Source organism: Oncorhynchus mykiss, chromosome 29 (genome assembly GCF_057628025.1).
Source record: "Oncorhynchus mykiss isolate SJ-2025 chromosome 29, ASM5762802v1, whole genome shotgun sequence".
Classification (NCBI taxonomy): Eukaryota; Metazoa; Chordata; class Actinopteri; order Salmoniformes; family Salmonidae; genus Oncorhynchus; species Oncorhynchus mykiss.
In genome coordinates this window covers 34,475,629-34,493,503 of record NC_143050.1, presented here as the reverse complement: position 1 = coordinate 34,493,503, position 17,875 = coordinate 34,475,629, and the positions used below count along the sequence as shown (strand labels likewise).

The following is a 17,875-nucleotide window of genomic DNA, read 5'->3' as shown; positions in this document are numbered from 1 at the left end:
TTCCCTGTGATTGTGAAAGAGCGAATCTATCTACCTTGACACTGGTGTGACTGGTCTGGGTCTCAGCCTCGATGCAGATGTGTCCCCGGCTGTTCTCTCTTCTCTCTCGTTGAGAGTTGGTTCCGGAGTGCCTGCTCTGGTAGGTGATGACGGATGAGATGGTATCGGCCGCGTCCGTCTTGATAAACAGCCCATGTAGGGTGGCCGCGGTGCCCTGCGAGATAGTGGTGGTTTGGTGCGGAGAATTGGACTCGTCCGAGTCTCGGCAGTAGATCACACCGCTCTGGGAGACGTGGATGCTGGGAGCGCAGCCCATGCCTCACCGCGGGTACGGTGCCAGCTCTCAAATGACAGTAAACAGCGCTGAGTTATCACTCTCGCCGATGTCTGGCGCTGCGGCCGCTGTTCTCTCCGAGCATCGGCTGCTCCTGGTTGTCTCTCACCAGTGGCCGGTTGAACACATCAAGGGGAGAACGAAAGGTCCTTCATCGCTCTAGTATCGACGCTGAGCCCTCTGCTCTGTTAATTCATGCAATGCGCTCGGCTCCTCGATTCGTTATGTGGAGCTCAATGTGATTTCCTCTGTGATCTGTCCAGCTGCCGCTGCGTTTTACATTCAGTCGTTCAGTGAGAAAATAGCATAATTTACGTTATTATAGACTGCAGCATATAGGCGTTATGTAATTCCATCATGGCTCGCAATAATGTCGATTGATGAAATGATTTTCTCTAGCCTATAGGCTATAGCCCAGCCTGCGAACGTAACCATCTGTAACCACCAGGCTGTCCTTAAATTATGTCAACAAAGACGCTACTATTCTCATCCTATCCAAATCATATTTGATTGGAAGAAGACAAACGCGCATGAAATCGCTGGATCACACTCGCTCATGTCTTCACTATCTGGCCATCGCATTTCGTTGGCTGAGGTCTCGCTCTGTCTTCTCTTTCTCTTCTCTCTCTCTCTCTCTCTCTGTTCTCTCTCACTCTTCAATTCAATTAATTTTAAACGGCTTTATCGGCATGGGAAACACATGTTTACATTGGTAAAAGCAAGTGAAATAGATAATAAACAAAAGTGAAACAAACAAAACAATTGTACAGTAAATATTACACTCACAAAAGCTCAAAAGGAGTAGAGACACTTCAAATGTCATATTCGGGCTAGATAGTGTTGTAACGATGTGCAAATAGGCAAGGCACAAAAGGGAAAATAATGATTGTATAGGCTGCTGTGCTGTCATCCTCTCCAGTGCGCACAATCACAGCCGGTCACCACTGGTCAGCAATTGGAAGACTGGAACAATATCCATAGGTGTCAAGTAGACGTCCGACAAAACGTAGTGAGTAACACATGCACTTATGATCTGTAAATGTGTCTCTAGGCTATCAATTATTGTCTAATTTTACCTGCCACTGTAATCATAAACATACACAAACACAGAAAATAACAAGAGACAAATCATTTGAATAAAACAAAATGTGTTAGAGAGAGAGAGAGAGAGAGAGAGAGAGAGAGAGAGAGAGAGAGAGTGCATGTGAGAGAGATTGTGTGTGTGTGTTTCATATGATAAATCCACAATAACTTCTCCAGGCAGCAGCTGACCTTTTACAAAGATATTGGACCAGCTTACCTAAGTATCCTACCCTGAACCATTTACAGGACAAATGAAATAAAAAATAACCTTAGATTAGTGTCTAGGTAGGGCTTAGGGCTAATACTTATGCAAATTACAAAAAAAGCAATAAAACTGTCCCAACCCATAAAAATCTGTGAAATGTTCTTGACGGACACAGAACATGTATTCAACATCAAATGAATAACATGAAAAAAAGCACTTCAGACTACTTAAGAGTGTACGTAGCACGCAAACATTCATGCGCACAGTGGTGGAAAAAGTACCCAACTGTCATTCTTGAGTAAAAGTACAAATATCTTAACAGAAAATGACTTGAGTAAAAGTGAAAGTCACCCAGCAAATGACATACATGAGTAAAAGTTGAAAAGTATTTGGTTTTAAATGTACTTAAGTATCAAAAGTAAATGTAATTGCTAAAATATACTTAAGTACAAAAAGTACAAGTATAAATCATTTTACATTCCATATATTTAGCAAACCAGACGGCACAATTTTCTTGTTTTTAAAATGTATGGAGAGCCAGGGGCGCACTCCAACACTCAGACATAATTTACAAACAAAGCCTGTGTGTTTAATGAGTCTGCCAGATCAGAGGCTGTAGGGATGACCAGGGATGTTCTCTGTTTAGTGAGTCCTCCAGATCAGAGGCTGTAGGGATGACCAGGGATGCTCTCTGTTTAGTGAGTCCACCAGATCAGAGGCAGTAGGAATGACCAGGGATGTTCTCTGTTTAGTGAGTCCTCCAGACCAGGGATGTTCTCTGTTTAATGAGTCTACCAGATCAGAGGCAGTAGGAATGACCAGGGATGTTCTCTGTTTAGTGAGTCTGCCAGATCAGAGGCAGTAGGAATGACCAGGGATGTTCTCTGTTTAGTGAGTCCTCCAGATCAGAGGCAGTAGGAATGACCAGGGATGTTCTCTGTTTAATGAGTCTACCAGATCAGAGGCAGTAGGATGTTCTCTGTTTAGTGAGTCTGCCAGATCAGAGGCAGTAGGAATGACCAGGGATGTTCTCTGTTTAGTGAGTCTACCAGATCAGAGGCAGTAGGGATGACCAGGGATGTTCTCTGTTTAGTGAGTCCTCCAGATCAGAGGCAGTAGGAATGACCAGGGATGTTCTCTGCTTAGTGAGTCTACCAGATCAGAGGCAGTAGGGATGACCAGGGATGTTCTCTGTTTAGTGAGTCCTCCAGATCAGAGGCAGTAGGAATGACCAGGGATGTTCTCTGTTTAGTGAGTCCACCAGATCAGAGGCAGTAGGGATGACCAGGGATGTTCTCTGTTTAGTGAGTCCTCCAGATCAGAGGCAGTAGGGATGACCAGGGATGTTCTCTGTTTAGTGAGTCTACCAGATCAGAGGCAGTAGGGATGACCAGGGATGTTCTCTGTTTAATGAGTCTACCAGATCAGAGGCAGTAGGAATGACCAGGGATGTTCTCTGTTTAGTGAGTCTACCAGATCAGAGGCAGTAGGGATGACCAGGGATGTTCTCTGTTTAGTGAGTCCTCCAGATCAGAGGCAGTAGGGATGACCAGGGATGTTCTCTGTTTAGTGAGTCTACCAGATCAGAGGCAGTAGGAATGACCAGGGATGTTCTCTGTTTAGTGAGTCCTCCAGATCAGAGGCAGTAGGGATGACCAGGGATGTAATCTGTTTAGTGAGTCCTCCAGATCAGAGGCAGTAGGGATGACCAGGGATGTTCTCTGTTTAATGAGTCTACCAGATCAGAGGCAGTAGGAATGACCAGGGATGTTCTCTGTTTAGTGAGTCTACCAGATCAGAGGCAGTAGGAATGACCAGGGATGTTCTCTGTTTAGTGAGTCTGCCAGATCAGAGGCAGTAGGAATGACCAGGGATGTTCTCTGTTTAGTGAGTCCTCCAGATCAGAGGCAGTAGGAATGACCAGGGATGTTCTCTGTTTAGTGAGTCTGCCAGATCAGAGGCAGTAGGGATGACCAGGGATGTTCTCTGTTTAGTGAGTCCTCCAGATCAGAGGCAGTAGGAATGACCAGGGATGTTCTCTGTTTAATGAGTCTACCAGATCAGAGGCAGTAGGAATGACCAGGGATGTTCTCTGTTTAGTGAGTCTGCCAGATCAGAGGCAGTAGGAATGACCAGGGATGTTCTCTGTTTAGTGAGTCTGCCAGATCAGAGGCAGTAGGAATGACCAGGGATGTTCTCTGTTTAATGAGTCTACCAGATCAGAGGCAGTAGGAATGACCAGGGATGTTCTCTGTTTAGTGAGTCTGCCAGATCAGAGGCAGTAGGAATGACCAGGGATGTTCTCTGTTTAGTGAGTCTGCCAGATCAGAGGCAGTAGGAATGACCAGGGATGTTCTCTGTTTAATGAGTCTACCAGATCAGAGGCAGTAGGAATGACCAGGGATGTTCTCTGTTTAATGAGTCTACCAGATCAGAGGCAGTAGGAATGACCAGGGATGTTCTCTGTTTAGTGAGTCTGCCAGATCAGAGGCAGTAGGAATGACCAGGGATGTTCTCTGTTTAGTGAGTCCTCCAGATCAGAGGCAGTAGGAATGACCAGGGATGTTCTCTGTTTAGTGAGTCCTCCAGATCAGAGGCAGTAGGGATGACCAGGGATGTTCTCTGTTTAGTGAGTCCTCCAGATCAGAGGCAGTAGGGATGAACAGGGATGTTCTCTGTTTAGTGAGTCCTCCAGATCAGAGGCAGTAGGGATGACCAGGGATGTTCTCTTGATAAGTGCGTGATTTGTATAAAAAAATCTATCCTACTAAGCATTCGAATAGATACCCCCAAAACGACTTAAGTAGTACTTTAAAGTATTTTTACTTAAGTACTTTACACCACTGCACGCACGCACGCACACAAACACGTGTCACACGTCACGTCCACACATCTCACATGTAGGTGGATCACAGGAGCAAAACAGAGAAATGATGATGTGATATGTAAATCAAGGTCCATAACGTAGTTGATCTGATATCTTGATTCTATTGGTGCAAACCAAGAAAATAAACTGTTTTTCCATAACAGCAAATAGACATCCAAGGCTAGTATGATTGACATTCTGTCTGTTCTATAGGTTGTGGCTTCCCTCAGTGTGCCTACCACAAACCATCATGCAGAGTAGACACTCACCATGGCAACAGGTGTTTACATTACATCTCCCATATAGTATCCCGCATCAGTGACATGCAAGAGGAAAGTATGATGGCCTAGTCAAATAAAGTCAAATTGTATTGGTCACATATGCTGAATACAACAGACATTACCATGAAATACTTACTTACAAACCCATTACAAATAATGCAGAGTTAAAAAGACAAATATTTGCTAAATACAGAAGGAAAAATAGTAACACAATAAAATAACAATAACGAGACTATATACACTATATATAAAAAAGTATGTGGACACCCCTTCAAATGAACGGATTCAGCTATTTCAGCCACACCCGTTGCTGACAGGTGAATCAAATTGACCACACAGCCATGCGATCTCCATAGACAAACATTGGCAGTAGAACGGCGTACCAGTGCCTAGTCAATGTGCAGGGGTACAAGATAGTTTGAGGTAATTGAGGTAATACAGCGTCTCCAAGTAGGTCGGGGGTAAAAGTGACTAGGCAATCAGGATAGATAAGAGTAGCAGCAGCACATGTGAAGAGTGTGAAACTGTTGTCTGTGTGCGAGTGTGTGTGGCGTTAATATGCATGTGTGTATGAGCGTATGTAGTGTGTGTATCTGTGTGTTGGAGTGTCAGTGTAGGATGTGTGAGTGTGTGGGTAGTCTACTGAGTGTGCATAGAGCCAGTGCAAGAGAGTCAGTGCAAAAAAATAAAGATACGAAAAAATGAAGAATAAAGGGGATCAATGTAAATGGTTTGGGTGGCCATTTTATGAACTGTTCAGCAGTCTTCTAACTTGTGGGTAGATGTTCAGGAGCCTTTTTGTCACAGACTTGGCGCTCCAGTATCGCTTGCGGTGCGGTAGCAGAGAGAACAGTCTATGACCTGGGTGGCTGGAGTCTTTGACACAGCCTGGTATAGAGGTCCTGGATGGCTGGGAAATCGAGCCCAGTACATGTACTGGGCTGTACACACTACTGTCTGCAGCGCCTTGTGGTCGGATGGCGAGCAGTTGCCGTACCAGGCGGTGATGCAGCCCGTCAAGATGTTCTCAATGGTGCAGCTGTAGAACTTTTTGAGGATCTGAGGGAGCTATGCCAAATCTTTACAGCCTCCGTGGGAAGAGGCGTCGTCGTGCCCTCTTCACGACTGTGCTTTCGTGTTTGGACCATGATAGGTCCTTAGTGATGCGGACACGGAGGAACTTAAAGCTCTCGTCCTGCTCCTCTACAGCCCCGTCGATGTAAATGAGAGCATGAACAGCAGTGGTACAGTTATACTTCCTACTGTACTGAAACTGTCACCGTACTGATAAACGCAACAACTTGCGACTCTCGTCAGTGTGTACTAAGCCGAATGCAATGGAATTCACTTCATATGTATACACTGTATTCTAGTCAAGTCTTACCCTATGTAATTACTACTGTACACACATTTTCTATTCATATACTGCCCATAATGTCTATACACACCATCATATACATTCATATTCCGGACTCAGACATTGCACATTTCGCTACACCCGCAATAACATTGCAAAATATGTGTACGTGACCAATAAAATTTGATTCGAATTAGGACTACTGGAAAGCTGTTGGCCACCTAAACAGAGTTTCCACTGTGAGCTCCTGGAAACACACTCCATAAATCCAATCATTAATTGATTGATGAGGAAGTGTTGGGTAATCTAAGCTATCTATATGTGTGTAGGTGATACAGTATATCCTGCACCTTTAAAGTCCAAAGGTCACATTTGATATTAATTACTGACTTGCCTTGTTTGGTTTTGTACACATGGTTAGTGTTCAGGGACTTGAGAGTCGTTGAAAGAGGGGGGGGGGGGGGGGGACTGTGGATGTTTTTGAGGCATGAAGTGCCTATTGCCTGGCAACTAGCTTAGACATAGTGTAAATCAAACAGTACCAAGGACAAAACAATCAAATTCTTGGCACAGTGGGGGAAACGCTGTACACTGCATGATTCCCTTAATCTGATTTGAACCAAATTGTGTCTTATGATCTGATTATAACCAGGTTATAAAGTAACAGTGGGGTTACATCCACACATTAACACCTTCAAATGTGTCCTTAAATTATAATACAACCATGTATCCTGAGTGCATATGCACAAAACAGGAAGAAACATACAGTATGTATTGCTATACTAATTCACATTTCAGTAGGCTCACCTTACTTACTCCGAAGGCTGCCCCCTGCCGGCAAGGTCGCCTCTCTGCACCAATGACTACAGTCTGTTATAAAATACATCTCCCTCGATTGAGTGAGTAGGCCAAAATGTCTGTCACCAAAATCAGTTCAAGGGGAACATTTCTTTCCCTTATAAAATATTAAATCTATATGGAGCTTCCAGTAGCCTATGTAAATGATGCATATAGTGGCAGTTTACAGTTGAGTCATTTAGCAGACGCTTTTTATTCAGAACGACTAACCGGAGCGATCATGTCGAAGTGCCTTGCTTATGGACACCAACAGATTGTTCACCTATTCGGCTCGGGGATTGGAACCAGTGCCCATACGGTTACTGGCCCAACGCTCTAGGCTACCTATAGTAAAATAAATTACCTTACATAATAAAAACAGTACACATTGAAATTCACCAAACGTATTTATAGGTCAATTCCGCAACGTTTCTTATCAAGAGCCATTCGTGGTAAACCTGTATAAAATTCCACAGCATACCTGATGGGTTGAATAAAAATAACAATCAAGTTGGCCTGCACCTCTATCCCTACACGTATTTTCCCTGTACGTTTTCTGGATTACTACTCAAGCGCAAGAGAGACCTTGTTTCCTCTTCATCAGTATTAACGGTTTACAGTTGCCTTACCTTTTGAGGTCCATTGAACAATTCACTTTCTTCTGTCGAAGTCCGACTCATGTCTTGAACCAGGGTTAGGTCCTTTACGAGTAGTAAAACGTTGGGATGAATAATTCCTGTCTAGAAACGCGCGAAACTGCATCCGCGGTTCTCGGTCGTGCTGCCCATCGAGTTAACGGATGGATGGCGGAGGACCCGAGATATTGGCGAACTTAAAGACGGTTGGTTATAACTTCTGAGAAACTTTTTCGGCTCCGCTTCAGGCGGGCAACAGGAGTCCATCCGTGCAGTCCTAATGCCATCGGGTTTTTACGTGGGTGCTTGTTATGGCCATGGAAAAGTGCATGTACATGTAACTAACGTATTCAGGCCTACAACAATGACATCTCTTGTACTGCAGACAAAATCAAAGCAACATTTATTAGGCATGATTGTACAGTTGATAGATTCCGCAGGTAGCCCACAAACAGTTGCTTTACAAGGAGGTTATTTAGCATGTTAATTCTTTACAATTTAACATACAATACCCAATTCTGCTTCCGCCCTTAGCCCATTCCTAACAGCCCATTCCTAACAGTGCACAGTTCTGAAGGGACTGCAAACATAAGAGATATCCCACTTTAGTGCAAGTTGGAATAACATCTAAGTGAGTACCAGCACCATTCTCATTCCAAGAAGTGTATTCAGTCAGTAAATATATTGGAACTAGGCCACCCTGTGTGTCTGTGTCCAGTCATCTACTCACTTCTCCATGGTGGATTGTGTGACCGGCCTTTCTGAGATACAGATTAGAACTGTTGAGAAACATTGGCCTAGGATGTCATTCAGTCACTTCTCCTTTAACCCAAGGTTTGGTTACCAGGCCCTGCTCCTTCTTGACTGTGGGTGTATCTGGCTGGCAGGTGTCATTAAACCTCTCTCTGGCCTTCTCCCAGTTTCTCTGGGTCTTGTTCTTGCTCAGAGACCCAGCCTCGTCCACCGACACAGCAGCTCCCGCCCCAAGACCTGACTGGGACTTCCGGATCTTCAGCTGGATCTATGGGAAAACCGGAATAGTGGGGAAAAATCTGATCAGATGTGTGAGCAAAGTGGGAAAGAACTGGGATGACACCAGACAAATGAAGTGGAGGATATTGGTCTGAGGTTTGGTCAATTTAAATATAGCCATTTATGAATTCCTAGTTAAAAATAGGGAAAATCCCATCTCTGAAAAAAGGAAAATCCTAATAGAAAGGGAAAATGTTAAGATTACCGGGTCTTTCATTCCAGCTCCATCTTTGCCCAGGCCTTCTCCTTTCTTCCAGCCCATCTTCTCCAGCATCTTCCTTCCCTTGTTGACTTCACTGATCTCACTGTACCAGGAGGGAAACGGGCACATTGCAACGACTCACCACATCCTGGTCTTTCTACTTACACACACACATTATGTGCACACACACACTTGCCATCAACTGAACCAATCAGATTACCACGTACATGTGAACGGAGGCGGGTGCGTCGTCACGTTGGAAGGCTCCCTCGCTGCCCACAGTCTGACGACGAGACTCGGCCCTGTCAACATACCTGGGGTTCCTCAGGGCTTTGGTCTCCTCATACTCAGTGCTCTGTTGGGACAGAGGGAGACACACTTACTAAACACAGTTATATACACACACATAGTAATATCCTGCTGTTAGTGACAAGGAAAGAAGGTTCATAAGCTATGGGACTGCTCAGTCTCTTGCAACGTGCATGTCAACAAGATGTGAGACGAGCAAAAACAGAACCGTTTAATTGGACGAAACCCTCTGTAAGATAACATCTTTGTACTGTATACACAGAGAAGGCAGGGCAGGATCTGATTGGCAAGGACATTTTCAACAAAGGATTACAAATGGGAATCACTCATCACTGATTAACATAACAGCATAAGGGGACAACAGATGAAGTTGTAGTGGATGAACAAGTCACTTACCTTCAGGCCATATTTGACCTTCATCTGTTTCAGTTCTTTCTGTCTGAGCAGCTCCTTGTCCTCTTTGGTTGGAGCTGGACCTGAGGAACGACACACCCGGAAAGTTATAAACAGGGCTGTAGCATTAGTTACACTAATAATCATGCTGTGTGGGACATGGGTAGCTAGGTGTGTGAGCATCGCATCAGGCTTATACAGACAACATACAGAGATGGATGTAACACATTTATTGACGCAAATTCATCAGCTGTGTTCTGCACCTGTCTGTTCAGGCTGGTTTCTCTGGTGTTTGCCGAGGTGAGCCATGACCTGTCCAGGTTCACAGCCGTCACAGGTGTCTGTACCAGAGTGGATGTGGAAGGAGAGAACAGTCTCTCCCATCTTCACTTCATCCCCATGGGTCAGAGGGCAAGGGTCACACTTTGCTTTGGGCTGAGGGCAGTGAAAACAATACTGTTACTACCTCACTTTCCAACCAAGGTGTGTGTGTGTGTGGGTCTGACCCACCTGAAGGATTCGGTTGCCATTGAGGACAGTTCCATTCTGGCTTCCCTGGTCCACTAGCATGTAGCACTGTTGGTCCTGGTCAAAGTACACCTCTGCATGAAACTGGGATTAAACATTTTTTTTTTTTTTTTAAAGTTGACACCTACTCATTCCAGGATTTTTCTTTATTTTTTACTATTTTCTACATTGTAGAATAATAGTAAAGACATCAAAACAATGAAATGACACATGGAATCATGTAGTAACCAAAAAAGTGTTAAAAATAATAATAATTCAAAGTGGCCACCCTTTGCCTTGACAGCTTTGCACACTCTTGGCATTCTCTCAACCCACTTCATGAGGTAGTCAGTCACCTGGAATGCACTTCAATTAACAGGTGTGCGCCTTGTTAAAAAGTTAATTTGTGGAATTTCTTTCCTTCTCAACACGTTTGAGCCAATCAGTTGTGTTGTGAGAAGGAAGGGGTGGTATACATAATATATCCCTATTTGGAAAAAGACCAAGCCCATATTATGGCAAGAACAGATCAAATAAGCAAAGCGAAATGACAGTCCATCATTACTTTAAGACATGAAGGTCAGTCAATGCAGAACATTTCAAGAACTTTGAAAGTTTCTTCAAGCATAGTTGCAAAAACCATCAAGCGCTATGATGAAACTGGCTATCATCAGGACCACCACAGGAAAGGAAGACCCAGAGTCACCTCTGCAGCAGAGGATAAATTCATTAGTTACCTGTAACCTCAGATTACAGCCCAAATAAATGCTTCAGAGTTCAAGTAACAGACACATCAACATCAACTGTTCAGAGGAGACTGTGTGAATCAGGCCTTCATGGTCAAATTGCTGCAAAGAAATCACTACTAAAGGATACGACTTGCATGGGCAAAGAAACATGAACAATGGACATTAGACTGGTGGTAATCTGTCCTTTGGTCTGATAATCCAAATTTGAGATTTTTGGTAGGTGAACGGATGATCTCCGCATGCTTGGTTCCCACTGTGAAGCATGGAGGAGGAGGTGTGATGGTGTTTTGCTGGTGAAAAGGTTGGTGACTTATTTAGAATTCAAGGCACACTTAACCAGCATGGCTACCACAACATTCTGCAGCGATATGGCATCCCATCTGGTTTGCGCTTAGTGGGACTACCATTTATTTTTCAACAGGACAATGACCCAAAACATACCTCTAGGCTGTGTAAGGGCTATTTGACCAAGGAGAGTGATGGAGTGCTGTATCAGATGACCTGACCTTGCGCAGCGATCTAAGGCACTGCATCTCAGTGCTAGTGGTGTCACCACAGATCCTGGTTTGAACCCAAGCTGTATCCCAACCGGCTGTGATCTGGAATCCCCTAGGGTGGCGCACAATTGGCCCAGGGTCATCTGGGTTAGGGGAGGGTTTGGCCTGGGTAGGCCGTCATTGTAAAATAAGAATTTGTTCTTAACTGACGTGCCTAGTTAAATAAAGGTTCAATTAAATACATTTTTACATAAAACAAAAAAAAATCCCTTTGGGTTGAGTTGGACCGCAGAGTGAAGGAAAAGCAGCCAACAAGTGCTCAGCATGTGGGAACTCCTTCAAGACTGTTTGAAAAGCATTCCTCATGAAGCTGGTTGAGAGAATTCCAAGAGTGTGCAAAGGGTGGCTACTTTGAAGAATCTCAAATATAAAATATATTTAGATTTGTTTAACACTTTTCTGGTTACTACATGATTCCCTATGTGTTATTTCAAAGTTTTGATGTCTTCTCTACTTTTCTACAATGTAGAAAAACCCTGGAATGAGCAGGTGTCCAAACCTTTGACTGGTACTGTATATAGAACCCATCAATACCATTCACATCTAATTTGAAGCCCTGTAGATTTCCTGTAATGCATGTAGCAGAATCAAACAAATCAATGAAATAGGTTGCCATACCTTACTGACTCCCATTTCAGATAATCTGATGGCATGGTTCATATCCTTTTCCCTGAAAATATAGAATTATGTTAAAACAGTAATTCAAAATGCCACAGGTAGTTTCAACTTCTATGTCAGAAGTGTTGATCTGAGCTCTCATCTCCCCCTTGTGATGAAATTGATGAACTGACCACTCATAGGCCTATTCAATCAAAATAATTGGGAGAATCCCAACTAGTTTTGTTTGCCTCCTCTTCTCCGTCCTCGCCCCTTTTTGAAAAAGGTCAAAGGTAACCGAGGAGCGGAGGAAACTCTGAAAAAAAACGAGACTCCTTCTTCACTCGCGGGTCATCAGGCAAATGACGTTTACAGTGGTGGAATCTCAAACTAAATGTGTAAAGTGATAACAACTCTTGGATTAAAGGATAAGTGGCATATCATTTTTAAACGTGTGCACCTATTTCAAAGTGGGTGTGACGTATTTTAAAACACTATCCTCTGTCAAAGTAGGTAATCGAGGAGCGGATCAGACTCCTTCGTTCGCCTACTAACGAATTGACACTCTCCTCGACCACTTAACAGTTTCTGTGTCACGGAGGAGAGAGGACGGAGGAGTTGAGGAGAGGACAGACTTTTCCCAATTGAGAATCTCCCAGAGACTGTAGTGCTGTACTGACCTGCCAATGGTGGCTGGAGAGTCAGCTGTGATGATGAAGAGTGTTCCTGTCTGTAACACAGGAGATCTGACCACTGTCACCCTCACACAGGGCGGCCACACCTCCTCAGCAACTAGGGACAGAATGTGCACACAATATCACATACCCATGACAATTATACTGAGCAAGATTTTAACTACAGGAAATATTGAGGAAGACCGATGAACAAATAATCAGGTGGTGTTAGACGTTTAACAAAGTGAAAGCTATACAGTGAGAAAAAGTTGACAGACTGAATAACCCTAAACGGTGTCCCTCCTCTCCTCACCTTCCTGACTCTCCATCTCTGACTCTGAGCTGTATTTGGTGCGAAGAGGGGGGGAAGAAGAGGAGGAAGTAGACTTCCATTCTCCCTCCGATTCGGTGATCTCCCCCTCCTCAGGCTCGCTGTTCCCACGCAAGCCATCACATCCTGACGCAGCTGCCTCCTCCTTGCTGCCCAGTCTGTCCGACTTAGCCTTCTTCCTCCTTGAGCTGCTCGCATCATCAGAGCGCGACCAGTCATTCCTCTTCTTCCTCTTCAGCAAGCGTTCGGCGCTCTTTGCCCGGCGAGTCTTTGAAGAGCTTTTCTTCTGTGGAGGAGTGTCTGGAGTGACAGACCGCCCCCTTTGCCTGCGCGAGGCCACTCCCCTCTTGGGGATTCGCCGCTCGATCCACTCCTCAAACTCGAGCTCCTTTACAAGGCCCTGTGAGCAGACATGCAACCAATCAGAAGGGAGGATTCACCTGAAGCATCTCCAGAGAACTAAATAGGTGGACACGGGACACAAGAGGCTTTCTAGGAATTTGGACAGCGTGCTCCGCATCGGAACCTCCCTGCATTGTTTAGGGATCATTTTTGGATATATGGGTCTCCGTTTTCAAAGACAGTAGGCCTATACTGCCTTCACAGTCAATTCATTGACTCAAGCTGCAACACAATGAGAGTGATCCTCAAAAGCATCCTCTTGACCAGACCAAGCAGCCACATCCCTGAGCTCTGAAACATGCCCTTTCATTGCACTAGAGCGGTGGAGCTATACATCATGTCTGCATGGGGTCTTTCTGCTAAAAAAGTAGAGTTTGATGTGAGGAGTGTAAAAAGTGTATCTCTACGAGAAACTGAGTTCCAGAAATAGGAAATCGTCCATGTTAGTCAGTGAGTGAATCACATCTTCTACCCACGACCAGAGGAATAGCATTCAGTCGACTAAATGGCAGCGAGCAATAGCTAAAACTCTGTACCTGACGAAAATGTAGTAGACTCTGCAGGATAAATAACCAAGGCTATAGCTGCAGAAATTCTAAAACCACTCCTGGAAATAAAAACTAAAAACTGAGACCACATAGATCAGAGTTGAAATGTATCTTAAAGAAGTCCATTACAATCACTAAACTTCTGAAGGTGAGATGCCTCAGGAGCCTCATGTCAGCCAATGAGCACAATTCAAAAACAGTAGGGATAACAGGTCAGTTATATACAACAATGAGAAATATGTAGCTAGTTAAAACAATTACCCCTTCTTAATCATTATTTCAAAGGAACATAAATCCAGAATATGCTGTAATTCTCCTGTAGCGCTTCATCTCCAGGATAGTCACCTACCTTATCCTCCTGACGAGAGGCTCTCTCTGGAACTTTCTTCCACTTCCTGCCCTTCTTGTCCAGGCTCCTTTTCTCCTGGCTGGTCTCTGAGACAGGCTGTACAGTAGGGACCTCTATCCTGGAGTGGAACTGGTACTTGCCACTCTCTGCATCGTAGTAGTAGTACATCCCTGTGTTGTTATCATAGTACAACTGACTGGCCTAGGTGAGGGAGAGAGTGACGCAATTAAAAAGACTGTTACATAATGGCATAGTAATGGCGTGTGTGGTTTAGTACCGAGTCGTAGTAGAAGCCAGTGCTGTGGTCGTAGTACATCCCGGTGGCCTCATCAAACACAAAGCCAGTCTGTGTCATGGCCTGCTCAGCAGTGGCTCTCAGCATGTCAGCTATAGAGCCTGCATCCACCTCTTGCTGGAACAAACACAAGTAAAGAAAGTAAAGTTCCCAACTCGTTTTTGCACGGTCATCAACCTAAAACCTTTATTTCTTGTGCCCCGCCAAATAGATTGTGGTCCTGTATTAGGGAAATGAGCTCTTTAAATAAAGATTATTTTTGGTTAGACAAGAGACCTCAATGTCCTCAGTCAGAACAGAATGAGTGGGGGGGACGGTATCCAAACTCACCCCTGGTTGAGCAGCAGTAACACCACCCTCCAGAGACACTTCTGTAACTGTCTCTGTGGCTGTCATTGTATCTGTAATCATATATGTTTCGGGGTCATTGGTTGATTCTGCAGCTGTCATCTCTGAGGCATCAGTGGCTTCCTGCCCCTCTGCTACCACAATCCCCTCGGTGTCTGTTGCCACACCATCACCGTGGTAGTAGCCTCCTCCATAGTAGTAGTTGTAATAATCTGAAACGCACACAGACAAGGGTCAACGTATCTGTATGTGAGCAGAGCAACATAAAAAACAACTAAATCATTCACAAACTGCTGGTCCTGGGAAATAATCATGTGTTCATTTTACAACCATCCAAACACAATATGATTGCTCACCAGTTTCTGACCAGGTATATTCTGCTGTCTGTGTCTCAGCTTCAGCTTTCTCTTTCGCCTTTGTCTTCCGTTCATGAATCTCTGTACTCAGCCTGTCGACCTATTGTATCAATTCACGGCAAAGAAAAAAACATAAGCGTCATTTGTAAATTCATTTATTTGTGCATTTCAGAGACTTGTTCAATGATGGCTAGATTGTTCTTAGCAGCTAGCCTACCTGTTTCCTCAAGTCTTCGTTGTAGCCTTCTGTGTTCTTCTGAAGCCTCTCAGACTTGCTCAGTTGTTTCTGTAATGTGGTCAGTTGTTTCTGTAATGTGGTCAGTTCTTTTCTGCAGTTTTTCAGTTGCTTCTGTAGCGACTCTACTTTCTGGCGAAGCTCAGCCACATCGGACTCCGACCCATCCTCTCCTCCACTCGCCTCCTCTCCATTTGTCGCCATACTCCCAGCTGGAATCGACACACAAGGCCACAGGTAAAGTGAATGTTGAAAAAAAAAAGTATTTTGAATTGACCTGACCATGCGCAAAACCATGTACGCATGCGTTCGGTGTCAGCGCCACACACAGACACACAGGGTAAGTTTACCTATAAGCCAAACAAAATCTAAGTTTAGACATTTCTATAATATAGTGCCCTAATTTTTGTAAGAAAAGTGGAGACTAAAATGAAAGATTAATCTCTCGTGAATTTTTATGACTTTACTTAAAAAATGTTTTAATAACATGTTTAAATATTTGATAAAACAAGTGAAAAGTCCAGACTGGGCTTAATGGGTACCGAGTGTATCCTTTAAGCCCAGCGGGGGTTCCAAATAAACCCACCTCTAAAATAATCCATTTTAATTATATCAATCACCACTAAAGATATTAAAAATAAACTGAACCATACTATTCATCATGAAAGTAGCACTTATAACAGGGGGGGTCCAATAGTATCCACAGAGATCAAATATGGACTTAGGCTTTTGTTCTTGCCAACCAATTAATTGGCTGGGCCTGGCTCCCCAGTGGGTGGGCCTATACCCTCCCAGGCCCACCCATGTCTGTGCTCCTGCCTAGTCATGTGAAATCTATACATTAAATTGACTGATTTCCTTATATGAACTGTACCTCAGTAAAACTGTTGAAATTGTTGCATGTTGTGTTTATATTTTTGTTAAGTATATTTATGCTCATGTTCATTGAATATTAGGGATAACAACACACCATCTCCAAGTGTTTCAATGCCACGTGGGCTTAATAGAAGCCAACTGGGTTTAATTGGAACAGTGATTTATCGTGAAAAATAATGACTGGCAAAGCCTACTCATTAAATATTTGGAAACCAATGGTTTGGGGTATAAATGTACACTATAGACTACAATATTATGCAACGTTAGTAATGATCATCTTGAACAATATGTATTTACTGTAATTTACATTCTGTATTTACAAAAATGGCATCTATGTATAACAATGCAAGGTTAATTTTACAGTAAAATGAGGCAAAATGCATTCAATTAATGTGAACTGTGAATGGCCAAAATCTATTATCTTGTAGTTCACCAAGTCAGGTTGCTACTGTGTGAATGTGACATGCAGGCACAACTGACAGCATACATTATTTGTATTTGTAAATATCAAATAATACACATAAAATATGCTATCATGTGCATATACCAGCACATTAATCTCTTAAGTAATCATATTTTATGTCAAATTATCTGAGAAAGTACAAACACATATCTGGAAAATGTGTTAATCCCATGGTCGCCTCAACGTTTTTTTTGCAACTTTGAAATTGGCCACTAGTCAATAACTTAATAAAACATGAGATTGCCGTAGGGATATTTGTATTTTTTTTAAATTGAAGTGGGTTTACTATAATATGTATTTTTACGATAATCATTACGCCGATTCTGTTGCAACATGTTTTGAAACTGTTTAACGTTACTCCAAACGGAAACAAGTGTTTCTATTCTATTTGACAAACTCAGGTAGGTCCCTTCCCGTTTCGTTTACAACGTTTGTTTCCGTTTGGTTCTTAAACGTTAAACGGTTTCCGTAATGAATATACGTATGCATAAAAAAAAAGCCTGTTTAATTAATTGTTTGTAATTGTATATTAATGTTAATTGTATATATTTCGTCAAATGTCCAAGGCCGAACTAAGTGGATAATCAGTAGAGTACAGTTGAAATTAGTGTTTGCGCCTTCATTCATTGATAAGGTTAAACTGCCTAGTTAGCTGTATGGTCTTACCGATTCGTTTGTATTCCTCGCTTGGACGCTCGCCCTCCTTTCTCTCCGCCGAGAATATCAACCTGAAAGTTGAACATAAACATCTTGTAACCACCCTGCATTGCTGACACATCCGACCACATGTTTTGTTGATAATAAAGAGAGTTACAATTGGTACAGTTGATGTGTTTACAATCCACTTCGACCATGGCCTCTATTTTTTATACGTATTACGTCACTTTCTTCTTCTACGGTACAACAGCACACTGTTGGCAGAGGGCGCCACCTGTGGTTTGGAATGAGAATAGGCTACATGTTTGGAAATAACTGATTATCTCTGGTTGAATAAAAATACACAGCTATCTCAGAGGTTTGTGCTATAAAAAAAAATCAAATAAAACTGATGCTA

At 43.3% G+C, this 17,875-nt stretch overlaps 2 protein-coding genes across 6 annotated transcripts in view; both read right to left on the bottom strand.

Annotated features, from left to right (window-relative positions):
- The window catches only part of LOC110509326 (high affinity cAMP-specific and IBMX-insensitive 3',5'-cyclic phosphodiesterase 8B), a 94,817-nt gene extending 86,921 nt beyond the window's left edge, over nucleotides 1-7,896 (bottom strand). The window contains exon 1 of one of the 2 annotated variants that reach the window (XM_036967466.2): nucleotides 7,593-7,896. In XM_036967466.2, coding sequence (XP_036823361.1) covers nucleotides 7,593-7,643 — 51 coding nt within the window. In that variant the 5' untranslated portion in view covers nucleotides 7,644-7,896. Of the gene's footprint in view, nucleotides 1-34; nucleotides 984-7,592 lie in introns of those variants that run through there. The other variant, XM_036967465.2, reaches the window with a different exon arrangement.
- An 82-nt stretch (nucleotides 7,897-7,978) lies between these two features.
- LOC110509672 (angiogenic factor with G patch and FHA domains 1) lies at nucleotides 7,979-17,728 on the bottom strand. 4 transcript variants are annotated; one of them, XM_021590695.2, is made up of 16 exons: nucleotides 17,636-17,728; nucleotides 17,488-17,549; nucleotides 15,465-15,694; nucleotides 15,248-15,347; nucleotides 14,874-15,103; nucleotides 14,526-14,660; nucleotides 14,249-14,449; nucleotides 12,932-13,349; nucleotides 12,625-12,736; nucleotides 11,966-12,017; nucleotides 10,045-10,146; nucleotides 9,798-9,969; nucleotides 9,538-9,617; nucleotides 9,060-9,187; nucleotides 8,836-8,935; nucleotides 7,979-8,619 (listed from the first exon to the last, which is right to left on the bottom strand). In XM_021590695.2, exons 3-16 carry the CDS (start codon nucleotides 15,684-15,686, stop codon nucleotides 8,404-8,406), a joined length of 2,268 nt encoding a protein of 755 aa, XP_021446370.1. In that variant the 5' UTR covers nucleotides 15,687-15,694; nucleotides 17,488-17,549; nucleotides 17,636-17,728; the 3' UTR covers nucleotides 7,979-8,403. The 4 variants fall into 4 exon arrangements, with proteins under 4 accessions (XP_021446370.1, XP_090083205.1, XP_021446368.1 ...); XM_090227079.1 differs by having other exon boundaries at nucleotides 10,045-10,119; nucleotides 17,636-17,723; XM_021590693.3 differs by having other exon boundaries at nucleotides 17,488-17,710.
- Nucleotides 17,729-17,875: the final 147 nt, after the last annotated feature.